General features: G+C 41.3%; 1 protein-coding gene across 1 annotated transcript in view; it reads right to left on the bottom strand.

The window, feature by feature from the left end:
• Positions 1 to 18,230, bottom strand: part of RAB4A (RAB4A, member RAS oncogene family) — a 32,607-nt gene that overhangs the window by 5,515 nt on the left and 8,862 nt on the right. Inside the window, exons 2-6 of the mRNA XM_055234648.2 lie at positions 13,257 to 13,337; positions 11,071 to 11,185; positions 4,077 to 4,139; positions 2,351 to 2,505; positions 899 to 994 (exon numbers count right to left, since the gene is read on the bottom strand). Coding sequence (XP_055090623.1) covers positions 899 to 994; positions 2,351 to 2,505; positions 4,077 to 4,139; positions 11,071 to 11,185; positions 13,257 to 13,337 — 510 coding nt within the window. The remainder of the gene's footprint in view (positions 1 to 898; positions 995 to 2,350; positions 2,506 to 4,076; positions 4,140 to 11,070; positions 11,186 to 13,256; positions 13,338 to 18,230) is intronic.

The raw sequence follows: 18,230 nt of genomic DNA, 5'->3' as shown, positions 1-18,230 counted from the left end.
CTGGCTCACTCTTCCTTATATTCTGAAAGATTGAGCTCATCTAACACCTTCTCCTGGAAGCCCTCCCTGATACCTCCTCCATCCTCTGGCTGGGGCAGGTCCCCTTCTTCATGTTACCCTGAGCCTGTGCATCTCTCAATTACTACATCAGCCTTGTGATATTATAATTATCCTCTGACTGTCTCCCATGAAAGACAGTTTCTTGGGGGGCAAGGGGTGTGATTTATTCATTTTTGTATCCTAGCATCTGACAAATAGGCACTCAGATGTTTGAATGAATCAATTAAAAGGTGATGCCCATATATAGTTACTTTAGTAAATGACAACTACACAGTATTTCGTCAGCTGCCTACATTAGGATTATTTTAAATTATTTTAATAAGCAACAAATATAAAAATGAGGCATTTTATAATTGAGGCATGCTCAGTAAGCTTCAGAAATAAAATTACTCTGGACTCCATAGCTCCATGATGCCCAATCTGCAACAATCAACACTATACCATGTACCATAACTCCCTTACACATGACCACTGGCCCAACAGAATTAGCGTGCTGTTGACAGAGTGGACAAAGGCCTATTCTTCCTCCACTTAGTGAAGGACCAAAGAAAGACTATGGTTCTAAATGCAAACACTCCCTGAAACCTTGACTACCCTTCCACAGCTGAGCTGGTGTGCCCATCCACTTTCATCACCATGGAAACCATCCTGATAAGGACGGGGCTTTCATCCTGATAAGAACAGGACCTTTGAACCCATATGTGATGATTTTAGGTTGGCAGGTCCAGAGAGAATATTCTTTACTAAATCACTCCTGAAACTATTAATTAAAAGGTGATTTACTGAGCTACAGTGTAAAATATGCAGAAGAAAAGTTGATTAATGGAAAGGCTTTTACCTGATTCGATTTTGTTAAGTATTTTTCTTGCACACTGTACAAAAGCCTCTTCTACATTCTCCCCTGTTAGCGCACTTGTTTCCAAAAACATCAGCTCTAAAATGGACATCAAACAAAAGAAAGTCATTATTTAGAAGATGATCATAATTTTCACTTACAAAAGCCTGTGTAGCATTCTCTTAGAAAAGCAGACAAAATATAATTTATGACCTAAAACCATATATTTCTGTAAATATAAAATCAATATATGTCATTATGTGTTTTTTAAATGTTAGAAGAATTTTAGCCTTTTCTGAAAAGTAACTGCTATCTTGTGCTAGCACTTAACCTGATGAAGGGGCTGAGCAAGCAACCAGGCTTCCCCAGCCAAATGACTGCCCATCAGGAAGGAGCTGGCTTGCCAAAATGGCCCCGCCATTGATTTCAGGGAAAGTTGCAATGTCCTTCTTCAAACAATCTGAGTGTCACCACAAATATGACCTACAAGTGTTTACACTTTTTAGGGGACTATATTGCAATCTGTCATACAGCCCATGAAGAGACAGTATAGGAATTAATACTCTTTCTACCCACCAGACTGGCTGTTCATCTCAGCAGAAAGGCCTGTTCAGCTTGCTCTCTCAGCAAACCATGGCCTCTCTAGCCTCTTGTATCCTCACTTGTAAAAATAAGTTTAGATGACATCCAAATTCCTTTTCATCTTTGTTAACATTCTAAACTTCTGATTTCTAAACAGCTTTTTAAAAACTGTCATGATGGCATATGGATTTCTCTCATGTTTATTTTCTTAGCAAGAAACTAGTCAAGTTATAATATAATTTGGAATCTTAGAGTCCAAATACTGATATTAGGATATTCTAGTCTTTGGTTCTAAAAATTAAAGTTATTTAAAATGTCTGAATTTTTAAAAGATCATTCTCTTATCCATTAATTAAGCAACCATTAATTTTATGTGGCATTTTCATGTATTCTATATGGAAATTCAAAAAAGTTTCAAAGTCGCCTATAACCAAATGACTTAAATTTAGCAAATGAAGCCAATAAGCCAAGTATTTCTTCTTCCGCTTCCCTTTCTATTTGGGCTAATATTTCACCAATTTTCCTTCAAAATATATTAAAAAATAATGACATCATTTGGTCAGAGTCTTTAAATATTATTGTTATAAATTTCACTTTAGCCCAAGATCTCTAATATTCAAAGACCCTAGCCTGAAAAGTCATTACATAATGTTACTACATTTGCTTTTATCATTATAGTAACTTCTGCAGGGAGAATGCAATATACTAAAAATACGCTAAACAGGTCTAATTTATAGAAAAAACAATTGGAAATTCCACATTTCCTAAATCTAGTTTAATCCTGAAATTCCAATATATGTTTTAAATTCAAAGAAATGCTATTATCCTCAAATATGCCATTTGAAAAATAGTAAGAAGTAAATTGTCACTTGCCATTTTCTTGAGCAAATCTGGAGGCTTCTAAGAAGGTAACTTCACGATCTGCATCCAGGTCCTTCTTGTTTCCACAAAGGATGATCACAATGTTCTGACTCGCTAGCATTCGGGCATCTGTTAACCAATTAGTAAGCGCATTGTAGGTTTCTCGGCTGCGTAATATAAGATTGTGAAAATAATACATGTATTTTATAAAACTAGCAACTCTTTCCAGTCATTCTCACTATTCATACCACTTTTCAACATTTCAGGGTAATGGCACCAACACCTTTAAGGTAACTCAGACAATGTGAATGCACCAAGTATATACCACACCCACAGAGTTTGTTTCGTTTTGTTTCTGGTAAAATGAGACAGTAAGTCAGATATTTTGTGATTTTTCGTTTGCCCAGTCATGGGGCAAAAGGAAAGAGACGTTTCTTCATTCATTTGACAACTATCTATTGACCTCTTAGCATGTGCAAGGCACTAGACTCTGGTAGGCAAGATTTTATAGCTAATTGCTGCTGCTTAATGAATCCTTGCAATGTGCCAGCACTTTGTTTTACAGGACTTTATCACATTGATTCTTTATAAGGATTCCATGACACAGACTGCCATTATTCCCCTTTTCTCTGAGAAATGCAAGGCCCAGAGAGATTAATTACGTTGCCGTAGGTCACACAGCAGCCAGTGGCAGTCAGGACTTGACCAGCTATGTCTGACTCCAGGACCAACTCTCAGACTTACTATTTTTGGCCCTCATATGTTTAAGGACTGTTCTTCTCATGGCACTTTGCTAGCCTGATTGATGACTTCACACTTTAGCAGGCTGAGCCTTTCACTGCCTGGGCAAGTGCAGGAAGGGCTGGGCCAGAAACTGCCTGCCTCCTCTCAGAACGCCTGGCTCCCGGGACACAGATTGGAAGAGGGAAGTGGCTGAGTGACATCCTCTCACTGGACAGGTTCCTACCCAGAAAGGGCCCCCAGGTGATGCCATTTAGATGACACGTTTCTAAGACAGTGCTACTGAGATCAGCGCTGTTGAATGTGATTTCCTCATGGATAAGAATGTTCTATAATCTGTTCTGATATGGTAGTCACCAGCCACACGTAGCTACCGAGGACCTGAAATGTGGCCAGTGCAATCGAGGAACAGAATTTTTTATTTTATTTCAGTTAAATTGCCATATGTCACAAACAGCTACTACCTAAGTGCTTCACATTAACTAATTTAAACCTCCCAATAACCTCCTGAGGATCATGTGATTATTACTACCTCCATCTTACAGACAAGGAAACTAAGGCCCAGGCAGCTGAAGCACCTGGCCTGAGAGGGTCACCCAGGTAGTGACTGCAACTGGGATTTGAACCCAGCAATCTCAGCCCAGAGTCTGTGTCCTCACCCTCTCTCAACTCACTTCTAATAACTTTCCATTCATAAAGCTTTGTGAACCTTAAGGAAAGTGTCCAAGCATCATGTCAAGAAATGCAATGTAATAGGGTGGATTGCTTTATCCACCTAAAACCTTACACATTTCTCTGCATGGGAAAGCAGTGGTAGGGGCTCGTTCAAAGACCTCTGAGACCCCAGATGGAAGGGCTAAGGGGCTTCCTGGAAGCCAGCCACACCACCGTCCCTGGACACACAAAGCACACACTGCACGGAGGGCACCTTGCCAAGACCAGCCTTTGGGCTGCAGGGCACTGAGCAGCCTCCTTCACCACAGGGAGCTGGCATTACCTGGTGATATCATAGACAAGGAGAGCCCCGGCTGCGCCTCGGTAATAACTTCTCGTCACGGACCTGGAAGAATTATACTGGTTTTACTTTCAACCAATTGAGACCCTTTACTGTATCCCACCTTCCCATGAAAAACACCCATGCTTGCTTTGTAAACCACAACACAGGGACAGACACTGGTTTAAAAGAGAAATGATTCAAAGATATCTGAACATACATGTGAGGGGTTATTCTGTCTGAAATCACATCATTGTGGCAAGTAGGCGATTCCCTACAGTGGATGCAGCTCTCTGATGGATGTCTCCTTTGAGAACTCCTAGCAGGGTGAGCTGTCTGCAGGCAGAAGCCAGCACCACCCCCTAGATGGACACTAAGGGGCTCAGCAATCCACTCACTTCTCTGTGGGCTCCTCATCTACCCCACTCCCTGGCACAACTTTCTCCACCTCTTCCAGTTCTCGCCACCTCTTGGGGCGGTGGAATCCATAGTCACCACAGGAATCCACAGTCACCATGGCCCTGCACCCACCTGCATCCCCGTTCCATTACTATGGGAAAACTGAGTGTCCTAGCATGTCATACCCACTCTCACATTCAAGAAGGCGTCTTTCGGTCATACACGTTTTCCCCTACGTTGTCAATCTCTCCCTCTTTGTGAGATCTTTCCCATTAGTGGCTGGACACCTATAATCCCAGCACTTTAGGAGGCCCAGGAGGGAGCACTGCTTGAGGCCAGGAGTTTGAGACCAGCCTGGGTAAGAGAGAGAGACCCTGTCTCTACAAAAATTTAGCCAGGCATGGCAGTGCACATCTGTAATCCCAGCTACTCAGGAGGCTGAGAGAGAAGGACTGCTTGAGCCCAGGAGTTCGAGGTGATGGTGAGCTATGATCATGCCACTGCACTCCAGCCCGGGCAACAGAAAAAAAAAAAAAAAAAGCCAGGAGTTCAGGACTTTTCCTATTAGCAAAATAAAAATAAATTGGCTCTGGTACCACCCATCTTAAAACACAAAACAGAAATATGCTGCACAATCTTTTCAGCTACTGTCCCACTGTCTGCTCTTCTCCACATCCAACTTTCTTTTTTGAGACAGAGTTTCGCTCTTGTTACCCAGGCTAGAGTGCAATGGCGCGATCTCGGCTCTCTGCAACCTCTGCCTCCCAGGTTCAAGCAATTCTCCTGCCTCAGCCTCCTGAGGAGCTGCACCTGCCACCACGCCTGGCTAATTTTTGTACTTTTAGTACAGATGGGGTTTCGCATGTTAGCCAGGCTGGTCTCGAACTCTTGACCTCAGATGATCCACCCGCCTCGGCCTCCCAAAATGCTGGGATTACAGGCGTGAGCCACCACACCTGGCCCCACATCCAACTTTCTGAAAGAGCTGTCTTTATCTGCAGCTTCCTCTTCTTCACCCCCAACCTGGTGTCCAACTCTGCTACTCCCCAAAAGCCTGTCAAGGTCCCCACCCTCTGTGCACCCGAAGCTGGCGTGGGCATTTCTGTTCTCACTCACTCGCGCAGCCTCTGCGCCCTGCACTCTGCTAGTCTTCCTCCCGCTCACCAGCCACTTCTCTGGCTCTGGTCATTCTTCTGAATCTGCCCTGCTGGGATTGCGATTCCCCAGAGCTGGATCCTGGGCTCTCTTAACATTCGACTCAAATTTGTTCTCCAGCTAAGATCCAAGTGCTGCCTCCGTATCTCCATGAGACTGCTTGATAAACATGTCAAACTTAACATCTGCACAGCAGAACTCTTTTTGGTCCCACCCTCTAGGCCCGTCCTGGCCTAGGAAGAGGCATCACCACGTACCGTTTCTAAAGCGAATCAGCTCCACATTCATCCTCAATTTCTGTGCACCTCCACATTCACTCCACCAGCCTAGTCCAGTCTCCTACACTACACAAATCCTGTGTCTGCCCACACTGCTGTCCCTGCTGCCATGTGTGTCCCACAGTCCATTCTTCAGAGCAGCCCAATTCATGAAGGCCCACGACAGGACATCCCCCTCACTGCACCTGGCCCTTTGGCCCCATTCTCTTCCCTGCTCCCAGCCCCTGCCACTCCCGTCTGGGCTCGTCACACCGCTGGCTTTCCTTGTCCCTTGGGTCTCATTAACACTATCTCCTCAGCAATGTTCCCCAAGCACCCCCATCCAGTGGACCCCCTCTGTCTATCTCAGCGTGCTGTCTCCTGGGTGGCACCATCCGACTTGGTGGGATGGTCTTTCTGTTTCTGTCTCTGTGTTGGCTGCCTGCCTCCCCTCCACGGGGCAGGGCTCTGCTGTCTCACTTACCAGAGGATCCCGGTGCCTAGCACAGGGCCTGGACCACTGCTAGCTAGACATTCCCAGAACTTAACTGTGGCCTAATTTTTTTTTTTTTTTTTTTTTTTTTGAGACAGAGTCTCGCTCTGTCGCCCAGGCTGGAGTGCAGTGGCGCGATCTCGGCTCACTGTAAGCTCCGCCTCCCGGGTTCACGCCATTCTCCTGCCTCAGCCTCTCCGAGTAGCTGGGACTACAGGCGCCCGCCACCACGCCCGGCTAATTTTTTGTATTTTTTTAGTAGAGACGGAGTTTCACCGTGGTCTCGATCTCCTGACCTCGTGATTCGCCCGCCTCGGCCTCCCAAAGTGCTGGGATTACAAGCGTGAGCCACCGCGCCCGGCCAACTGTGGCCTAATTAAAAAAAAAAACAAAACATATTTAGTCTTCGTCCCAGGTTCCTGGCACAGAGGCCCAAACCCCTGTGATTTCCTTAGTGATAAAGGTGTCTTTTGTAAGCCAAGGAGATAACTGTGGGAAGAGTAGCAGGCTAGAGAGCCTTGGGATCGGGGCTGTGGCCGTGGGAGCCTTCGCCGTGTGAGGAGAGTGCTGGAACTTATAGCCTCGCCTCAGCCCTCTGGGGAGGAAAGAGGAGCTGGAGATTGAGTCAATCATCAATGGATAATGTCTTAATCAATCGTGCCTTTGTAATAAAACCTCTACAAAAAAACCAAAAGAATGGGGTTCAGAGAGCTCCTGGGCTGGTGGTGGCATGGAGGTGCTGGGAGGTGGCCCATCCCCACACCTCGTCCTCCTGAGCATCTCCTCCACTGGGCTGTGCCTGAATTGACACCTATCTAACAAACCAGTAAATGCCAGGAAAAATGTTTTTCCTGAGTTGTGTGAATCATTCTAACAAATTCTCCAACCTGACAGGGATGTGAGGGATGGAGGGCGTGGGAACTGCCAGATCTGTAGTTGGCCAAGAAGTGCAGGAAGCCTGGGCACTCCAGTTGTGACTGGCGTCTGAAGCGGGGTGGCAGTCTAGGAGACTAAGCCCTTAGCCTGGAGGGTCTCCATTAACTCTGGGTAGTGTCAAAAGTGAATTGAAGTGTTGGACGCCCAGCTGGTGTCAGAGAATCCGACTGGCTGGTGTGAAGAAAAATCCCATAGACTTGATGTCAGAAAAAAAAAAAGACACCACAGAAATGAACTGTCCTTGGAGAACAAAGAAACCTGTGGAGCTTGAAACAAACAAACCAAATTACTAATTATTACTTTGCTACTTGGAAAAGAAGAGCTACTTTTAAATGTACTTTTTAGCTCTTAGGAAGCTTCAAGGTCTTCATGTAGCTTGAAGCTTTTCCTCTCTGCCTTGAGACGGTTAGCAAGAGAGGCACACGCTTTAAGGACTGGCAGCAGGTAGAGGTACAGAGTGGACTGTTTGCTCTTCACCCCACAGCCTCCTAGGGCAGGGGGAAAGGCCTTGCTTGTTCATATCTATTAAGAGGCAGCGCCTTTCTATTCTTGCTCAGCAGGCACCTAGCTTCTAGAGGAAGAGAGAACTACGAGTTCTCTTCAAGATAAGCTGTATCACATCGACTTCTTAAAATTTTACTTTCAAATTTATTTTACAACACTGTCTTTTGACAAATGGTTTCTTATACAAATTACTCAAGTATACAAATTTACACATTTAAGTGTACTACTTTGAGGTGTTAAATTTTCTTACAAAAGTAATTTAACCAATATAATACATGTGGATAGTTTTAAAGTGAAATGTTACAAAAAGCCTCTAAATTAAACACAGCCATCTCCTGCCTCACTCCTCTCTGGGAGCCCTACTCTCCAAAAGCGAGTTGAGTTCTCTCTTTCTGGTAACTGGGTTTCCTTTAAGTCATTAAAAGAGCACATACTGCGCCCCTGTGTGCTAGACACTATTCTGGGCACAGGGGAAACCAACACAAAACTCAAAAACCCTTACACTCATGGATCTTACAGTTTCTTCCTTCTCATTTCTACAAAAGGTTTAGGAAACTGTGAATTTCAGAGCTGTTTCTTCCCCGCTCTGACAGAGTCGTCAGCTCACTTACAGAGCCCCTCACTTGTTCCCCTGGTACTCCTGGAAGGGCAGTGCCATCACATACTGACTGCTGTCTTAGTCTTCCCTCACCGTCCCTCTAGACCTGTGCCATTCTGAGCTGGATCTTCCTGCTGGCTTCATTTTCCTCTTTCTGGGTTCATGCCCTTGTCCTGGTGAAGTATATCCTCCTAAATTTTCTAAGAAAGTACATTTCTAAGAAGTCTCTAAGAAAGATAATCTTGGCTTCCTCCTCATTCTTGCAAATCTGTTGGTATTCAGCCTTTACTTGCACACTTACGGTTCGGCTAAGTTTAGAATTTTAGGTTGAAGAATTATTTCACCCTGAGTTTTGAAAGCAATGCTTCCATTTCTTTTAGCTTCCAATGTTGCTGTGGAAGGGTCTAAAGCAATTCCATTTTTCACACTTTATATGTGGCTGCTTTTTCCCTCTTGGAACCTTTCTGGTCTTCTTTACTTCATCTGTGGTGTTCTGAAATTTCACATGACATGCTCTGGTCTGGACTTTTTCCTTACTATGTTTGATTTTAGATGGGCCAATTAATCTGGAATCTCATTCCTTCAGTGAAGCATTTTCTTCTATTGTTCTCTCTGCTCTTCTCTCTTCTGGAACTCCTAATAGTCAGGCATTGCATCTTCTGGATTAATTCTGGATGATTCTTTATGTCATCTCTCCCATTTTTCACCATGAGTTTAACTTAACATATTATTCTGATTGCTCTTTTTAAGTATGACTTTGTTTCTATTACATACTTCAATGCAATCTCTGCTCTTCTTCCTAAGGATACTGTGGTTTTAGTGGGTTTTTCTTATTCCCTCCAAGTTCCAGCTTCTTTACTTTGAGCTGTCTCTTTTGCTATAGAAACTTTCTTCAAACTTCTGCCTGATCATTAAGAGCAAGGAATGAAAAAGTCTAAAAGAAGCTCTTTATGTGTGGGTGGAGCAGGCAGGCTTGGAGGCTTTCACTGTCAGATGACTGGATAGAGATTGGGCTGTTTCACTGGGAAAGCAAAATGTCAGTACCTTCAAGCCTTTCCTTTCTGACTATTCATTTTTCTGCAGAGAAGGCTCCTTTCTCCCATGTGGGATATACACACCTGGCTGCCAGCGACCAGGGAAGAGGTAGGGGAGGTGGGTTGGGGGCCAGAGGCTTTCATTTTCACTTACTTTCCCTCTTTTCAGGCCTGACCCCATGCCCTCAGGTGGGCCTTATGACCTTGAGTCTAGACCCCATTTCAACGTAAAAGACTGAACCTCTTATTTCGTGTGTAAACATGAACCTCTGTAACCTCTACCTCCTGTAGAACCTGATGCTTCCAAATCCTGACCTTTTCTGGGACTCTGGAGGAAGAAATGGCTTCCCTCATTACAGCACTTAAGGCGAAGCTCCTTCTGCTGTCAGAGCACCATCTACTTCCTATCTTTAAGATTTTTTTGGAAATCTCTCAATCATAATTGTGCACTCACTCAATCTTGGCCTTTTTGAGTTAATTCCATTTCAGTTACTTAATAGATATTTCAGTGGGGTTCTGAGAGGGAAAAGACATAAATGTCTAATTGAATCCACCATGTTTAATCAATGCTTCCAGAAAAATGATGGTGATTAAAGGTGGTTATGGTATTTTTGAAGCAATTATTGAACTTCAATTACTTAATTAATTTTTGAGACAGTTTTGCTCTTGTTGCCCAGGCTGGAGTACACTGGCATGATCTCAGCTCACTGCAACCTCCACCTCCTGGGTTCAAGCGATTTTCCTGCCTCAGCCTCCAGAGTAGCTGGGATTACAGGCACCTGCCACCACGCCCAGCTAATTTTATTTTTAGTAGAGAAGGGGTTACACCATGTTGGCCAGGCTGGTCTTGAACTCCTGACCTCAGGTGAGGAGGTCTGCCTTGGCCTCCCAAAGTGCCGGGATTACAGGCATGAGCCACTGTGCCCAGCCAAACTTCAATTATTTAATATATGACATATACTCAACTTCAAGTGAAATGTTTACAAATGGGGTGGATTTTATTTCACTGAATTAGAAAACTATGAATATCAGTTCTGACTTTGTGCCATCTGTGCAAAAAACACAGCTAAAATATTAATCTATTTTCTTGCTTTAGTAGTTACAGAATACTAAACATGTAACCTCATTTGCAGTGACTGAAGTCATTCTGAGCCTCAGTTATGACCCTATTGTAATAAAAGTGTGAAGAGAATATTTTGTGGAGTGTGTATCAAACATCAGAACATGCTCTAGTTAATGTAAAACAAAACAAACCCTCACAAGAGGTTTTAAAAAGTTCTTCTTTAAAAAAAGAACACAGAAAAACAAGCTTGTGCTTTGATTTGAATCTAGAAACATACTGTACAATACACAGTGCCACATCCTCCTGACAATGGGCAGCCTCCGAATTATAATGTGGTTGCCCGGATATCCTCCTGTATTCTTTAGTAATCCATGCTGCAGAGAGCTAACCTGAATTTTAGCTGTCTTGTCAATCAAAGTTTCCAAAAATGAAGTTTCTGAGATTAGGACAAGGAAGGGGTGTGTTGGGGAGGGAGTGAGACCTTATATATTGAGAGAATATCATCAATTATTTTAAATCAAATTTTCAAATATTTTTATTAAGTTAGAGAAAAGCTACCTGAATCGTTCTTGTCCTGCTGTATCCCATATTTGTAACTTTACATATTTACCACCAACATTTATTATCTTTGAACCAAATTCCACTCCTATTGTATGATTTGAGTCATCTTTGACTAAAAAAGAAAAACAAGAACAGCATATTTAATTTTAGAACATTAACAGGCTTATAGATTTAAATAAGTGACACTAAAACCAAGAGTTACATCAACGGGGAATGGACATTACTCTAGCCATTCATTTCTCCAACATCCCACTGAGAAGATGCATTTAGTTATAAAGATAATACACACAGCCCCTATTCTCAAAGAGACATAAAGATTTTTCTCAAAACCCCCAAACAAATCATACATTTAAAAACCTATGCCTGAAGGTAGCCCTGCCATATGTGAACCACATCCAACTGTGCACTGTTAAGATGCTCACAGATGGTGACTGCTGACATACCAGGGTACCATTCTGAAGGGCGTAACACCCAGTGACAGGTGTGGAACTCAGTAAGTAATGAGGTGGAGACAGTTTCAACTACTGTATTTGAATGGTTAAATATTCTAAAGAAATAACAGTGAGTGGAAGGAAAAGCAGAGAAAAGGGAAAAGGAGGAAAAAAATTGAACCAAAGAAAAAACACCCTCCAACAAACTCCAAAACAAAACCCCATGCAAGCTACAGGTGTTTGGGTTTTCATTAATCGTAGTTTTCTATGGAAATGATTTGGGATGAATTTGTTGGAGAAATTAGTACTATCTGAATGGGCAGGAGACAGGCAAAATAAGTATTTTGCTAAACCCAGTGGGAATACACTGCCTATGAAAGAACATTTCTGTGATGATGAACAGATAAGCTAAAATTGAATATCACGGCTATACAGTCCATTGGCTAGTTTATATTTTGTAATTGCAGAACAAAATTTAATTGTTTCGAGATCAGGGATGACACTTGGCAACTGGATTTATTATTTACAGGGCAGAGGGTAGATAAATGGTTACAGTGACTATGCTAGTCTGTTTCATGCCCAGACAGTATAGAACTAGTAGGGAAATTCCATTAGGAGTAAACTACCAGGAAAAATGCAGAGTAAAATCCCTCAAAAAACAGTAACTAAAGGCCAGGGGCATCCTGGTTACAAAGAGAGACCTTCCCTTCATCACTGTTGTGAGGAGTTGTGGGGAGGACCATGCAGGGGAGTTCTCTGAGGAGGACAGAACGATTACATAAGCTGGGTACTTGGCCCAGTACCCTCTGGGTATTCTTTTCTAAGACTCTACCATGCAAAGTCTTGGCAACTTGTACATAAACTATCCAGTGAATGAATACTTGTTAAATTCAGTAAGGACCGGTTCTGTGACTAAGCCACACTGGGTCCATGTCACTAAACCAAGCTATTGGTTGATGAAAATGGAAGTAGCAGAGTAAATTTCTAGGATTTTATTATTCTTCAAAGCCTTCTGCCAAGACACCCCCAAATGGCTCCTTCTCCTTTTTACCTACCACCTACCATGTCTCACGTATACTTTCTTAAGATGCACTTAATTAAATAAGACATTCTGTTTTTGAGCCTTCACCCACCTGCCACTAACTAGACAGGTCTTTCTCCACAATTCTTTCCATTATTATAAAAGCATTTTTTATTTTAAGGGCCTTTCAAACCTACAGTCTTCTACAGCCTTCCAAGGTCTCACACAGTTTGAAATAAAAAATTCAACCTCCTTTACCAAAACAGTGAAGGTCGATGGTAAAAGATGGGCTGTTTGGTCAAGAGGTCTGCTCCTGGCCTATAAAACAGAGTTGATGACAGCAACTGCCTTAACTACAATAGAAGCCCACTATCAGGACCAAATGTTGTTATTTTATCTGAAATGTATGCCTAGAGCTTCTCTGGCCACTCTGTCAGGAAATGGGATTCCTGCCAGAGAATCCCTCTGCCATCTTCAGTGTCACTATATGATCTCTCAGCATCTGGAAAATGTACAGTATAAGTAACCATATATTGAACCATTGTTAAATTGAAATGCTAACTTAATAAAAAATCACATCACCCAAAGTTTAATAACATAACCCTTCAAAATACTTTCAAACTATTACTTTTTTCCGCTGAAAAAAGTTTAAGTTTTACTGTAAACAAATCTGAGCAAGAGAGGGCTCTCAGAAGACATGCACAGAAGAATGACTATTTGATGACACTTACATTTTTTTTCAATAAACTGATGAAGTAAGCAAGATTTGCCAGTTCCTGCATTTCCAATAACCAAGAACTTAAACAAAAAATCTGAAAGATAAAAAGAGACTGTGAAAATAACTTCAAAATGGTGCTGTGAATTTCTTCTTAGATCATGATCATAAAATTTAGTATCTTAGTTGTTAATATAAGAGGAAAAAGAGGTAACTGAGTATCTTGTGAAATGACAATACACATGTTGACTTACCTTTTCACATTTCAGGATTTTAGATATTTGATTGACATGTTAATTCAGTGGTTTTCCAAACCATACTCTTTGAATAATTACTTTGCAAGCTGAAAGTTTGAAAACTACTCTTGGAATGAATAAAATTGTCCCTTTGCTAGCCACTATTCAAAGAAATATGCATATTCAGTTGGCAGCAAACTTAGAAATTTCAAGTGTTTTCTGTACAAAAGAATAAGCCCGGTAGACTTTGAAGACTCTACTTCTTTTTTTAAAAAAGCAGGGGAAAAGGGAAAAGGAAAAAAGTAAGTTTTGTCTGCACCTGCAGATTTACGTGGTCTTGCTTCTTTTCCCTCATCTGTAATTTGTAACGGCATAAGCCAAGTTTAGGTCAGCACTTCAAGTGTGAAATTTGTCTGATTCAATGACAAACTGAATAATTTCTTCTTTACACATAGTAATATATTTAATTTAGGATATTATTTTTTATAAAATGGAAATAAAGGATTTCCAAATGGAAACTGTTAATTAGCACGATGTAGTACCAGTAACTTCATATTACCCATATTAATTCACTTAGTTTTTTCTGTTACCAAAGAACTGTAGGTCTGCATAGCTTAGGAGCTTAGGAGCTTGGGAGTACCAGAACACCAACTCCCTCCCCGTTTCACTCAGCTGCTAAGTCCACTCCTTACCCTTGCTCCTGACCCACCACTGCTAATCCCCACTGCTGCCTGACTCCTTCTGTGGCCTCAAAGGCTCTGCTCTGTATTCTTGGCTCCCCTGTTTGTACCTTTGAAAGTGTCACCTCCACACTCTTTTCCAGATCAGACCAAGCACTCCCTCCTCAATTAAGCTCCAAGAGTATGTTCCTTTACTGATGCTTGGCCTAGCTCTGTCACCTGTTTCTTAAGAGCTATGTTAATCACCACTGAGAGATGAAGCCTATTCAACCTCTCATAATATTCACATGGTTATAGGCAATCAAACTAAAAATAATGCTATTAGAATTTTGTTAGCATTAAGAAGTTCCAGGCTGAGCGTGTTGGCTCACAGCTGTAATACTAGCACTTTGAGAGGTTAAGGAGGGAGGATTGTTTGAGCCCAGGAGTTCAAGACCAGCCTGGCCAACGGCAAACCCCCGTCTCTACTAAAAATACAAAAATGAGCCAGGCATGGTGGTGGGTGCCTGTAATCCCAGCTACGCAGGGGGCTGAGGCAGAAGAATCGCTGGAACCTGGGAAGTGGACGTTGCAATGGGCCAAGATCACACCACTGCACTCCAGCCTGGGCAACAGAACAAAACTCCGTCCAAAAGAAAAACAAAAAAACAAAAACAACAACAACAAAAAAAAACACCCTAGAAAAGAAATATAAAAGACTCTGAGGCCGGGTGCAGTGGCTCACGCCTGTAATCCCTGCACTTTGGGAGGCCAACGTAGGTGGATCATCTTGAGGTCAGGAGTTTGAGACCAGCTTGGCCAACATGATGAAACCCTGTCTCTATTAAAAATAATAAAAAAACTAGCCAGGTGTGGTGGCGAGCACCTGTAATCCCAGCTACTCAGGAGGCTGAGGCAGGAGAACCGCTTGAACCTGGGAGGCAGAGGTTGCAGTGAAGCAAGATTGTGCCACTGCACTCCAGCCTGGGCAGCAAGAATGAAACTCCGTCTCAAAAAAAAAAAAAAAAAAAAAGACTCTGAAAGAGTGGAGCAAAAGAAGTCCAGTGTACCAGGGATTTCAGGGCCCAAGGAATGATTTGGAAGGAAGTTTCCTGGGTTCTTTTTGCCTCTTATATCCTAGGCTTGGAGCAGAACAAGCTGGCAACCCAGAAATCCCAATCGATGCAGACAAAAAAAGTCCTGGCAGAAGCCTGCTCTCTGTAGCCATGGGACCAAAAAAGGGGCAGCCAAGCAAGAGAGAGGAAAACTCTTACACAATAATGACTCTATTCTAGCCAAGCACCACAGCAAAAACTATGCTCCAACCTGTATCCATGCCAGCAAAGGCCGAATGGGGAGCCTAAACTTCCACTCTTGCAAGGCTACAACCAGGCATATCAATATCCCCACAAAGATGGTGTCAGAGAAGACCAAGTAGGGAGCTGGGCTTTCATCTCTGCTGGCTGGGTAATGAGCTCTCCTGTGCCCCTGCCACAGTGTCAGTGGAGGTCACCAGGGAAAGAGGAATGAGAACATTCTAATCCTTACCCAACAGTAACTAGATGAATTCCTCTCATGTGTCAATGGAAGCAAGTGGGGAATCTGAACTTCTAGATTCCAGAATCTAGACATGATGGCAGTGATAAGGTAGTGTCCAAGACAGGAAGACAATTAAAAGATTTAAATAAAGATCTAAGGTCCTATAACATAATATAAAAATATCCAGGTTTCAGTTGAAAATTCCTCATCATACCAAGAACCAGGAAGACCTCAAACTGAAAGAAAAAAGACAATAGACATATTCCTATGTCAAGATGACAAACGTTAGAATTATCTGACAAAGATTTTAAAGCAGTCGTCATAAAAATGTTCCAACACGTAACACAATGCTTGAAACAAATGAAAAAATTAGAAATCATCAGCAAAGAACTAGAAATCTCAGCAAAGAACTAGAAGATACACAGAAGAACCAAATAGAAATTTTAAAACTGAAAAATAAAACTACCAAAATAAAAGTTCAGTGGATGGGCTTGACAGCAGAATGTAAGTGACAGGAAAGAATCAGTGAACTAGATGACAAAATGATAAAGTATCCAATCTGAACAACAAAGAATAAAAGGTTGAAATAAATCAACAGAGCCTCAAGGACCTGGGGACAATGAAAAAGATCTAACATTCATGTCACTGGAGTCCTGGAAGGAGAGGACAAAGAGAAAGTTGTTGAAAAAAGCACTCTAAGAAATAGCACTGAAAACTTAAATTTGGTGAGAGACATAAATCTATAGATCTGAAAAGCTGAATGAACCCAAACAGGATAAACTCAAAGAAGTCCATGACAAGATACATCATAATTAAACTTCTGAAAACTGAAGACAAATAAAAAGTCTTAAAGGTAGCCAGAGAAAAATGATACCATATCTACAAGGGAAATACAATTCAAGTAACAGCAGATTTCTCATCTGAAGCCAGTGAGGCCATAAGAGAGTGACTGTATTTTTCAAGTGCTCAAAGAAAGAAAATCTTTCAACCCAGAACCCTATGTCCTGTGAAACTATTTTTCTGAAATAAAGGGTAAATGAAGACATTCTCTGATTTAAAAAAAAATTAACAGAATTTATCACCAGGAAATCTACCTGCAAAAGAATAGCTAAAGGAATTTCTCTAAACAGGAAGAAAATGATAAAAGAAGGAATCTTGGAACATCAGAGTGGAAGAAAGAACATGGAAAGCAAAAATATGGGCAAATACAATAGGCTTTCCTTCTTATCTTGAGTTTTCTTCATTATGTTAAACTGTTTAAGAAAAACAGTATTATCTATATGATTCTAAAACATGTAAAGGAAATATTTAAGACAATTAAAATAAGACAGGATAAAAAGATGACAACAGTAAACTATGATATATATATAACTATGATAAGTTATGTATATATAAAGTAAGACATAGAGTGACCACTGAAAAAGCTATAAGCAGAGATACATTCCAAAACACTCTTGGTAAATCAAACAGAATTCTTTAAAAATCGTCAGTCAAGGCAGGCTGGAAAAGAAAACTGAGAAATAAAATGGCAAACCTAAGTCATACAATATCAATGATTACATTAAATGTAAATGGAATAAATACACCAATTAAATGACAAAGATTGGAAGACTGACTTAAAAAGCATGAGCTAATCATACGCCGTCTACAAGAAACTCACTTCAGTTATAATGATATGGGCTGCTGAAAGAATGGAAAAGGATGTATCATACAAACATTGATCAAAGAAAAACAGGGCTGGCTGTATTAATATCAGATAAAATAGACTTCAGAACAAAGAAAATAACCAGAGACAGAAAGGGCCATTACATAACTATTAACACATAAGGGTAAACCCACCAATAAGATATAGGTATCTTGAACGTGTATATGCCAAACAGCTGTAAAATATGTCAAGCAAAAACTAACAGAATTAAAAGGACAAACAGACAAATATTATAGCTCGAGATTTTAACATTAAGTAAAATGTTAACAGTATGGTTGGCAGTTTCTTATAAAACTAAACATTTAACTACCATGTGACTCAGCAACTGCACTCCTAGACATTCATCTCGGAGAAATGAAGACTTTGAGTCACATAAAACCCTGTATATGAATGTTTATGGCAGTTGTATTGGTATAGCCCAAAATTGGAAACAACCCAGATGTTCTTTAACAGGTAAATTGTTAGACAATCTTTGGTACACTCATAACAAGGAATGCTACTCAGCAATAACAAGAATTAAACTGTCAATACATACAATAACCTGGATGTATTTCCAGAGACTTATACTGAGTGAAAAAGTCAATCCCAAAAAATTGCAACTGCAAGATTCCATTTATATAACATTCTTAAAATGATGAAATCATAGAAATGGAGAATAGATTTGTGGTTGCCAAAGGCTAAGGCAAATGTGGTGATAGGAAGGAAGTCTGTGCCTATAAAAGGGCAACAGGAGAGATCTTTATGGTGACGGAAGTGTCCTGTATCTGTGTCAACATCAATATCCTAGTTGTGATATTCTGCAATAGTTTTATAAGTTTTTCCCATTGGAGAAAACTAGGAAAACGGTGCAT

The sequence above is a fragment of the Symphalangus syndactylus genome, chromosome 19 (assembly GCF_028878055.3).
Source record: "Symphalangus syndactylus isolate Jambi chromosome 19, NHGRI_mSymSyn1-v2.1_pri, whole genome shotgun sequence".
NCBI classification, from domain to species: Eukaryota; Metazoa; Chordata; class Mammalia; order Primates; family Hylobatidae; genus Symphalangus; species Symphalangus syndactylus.
This window is presented reverse-complemented; position numbering and strand designations above follow the sequence as displayed.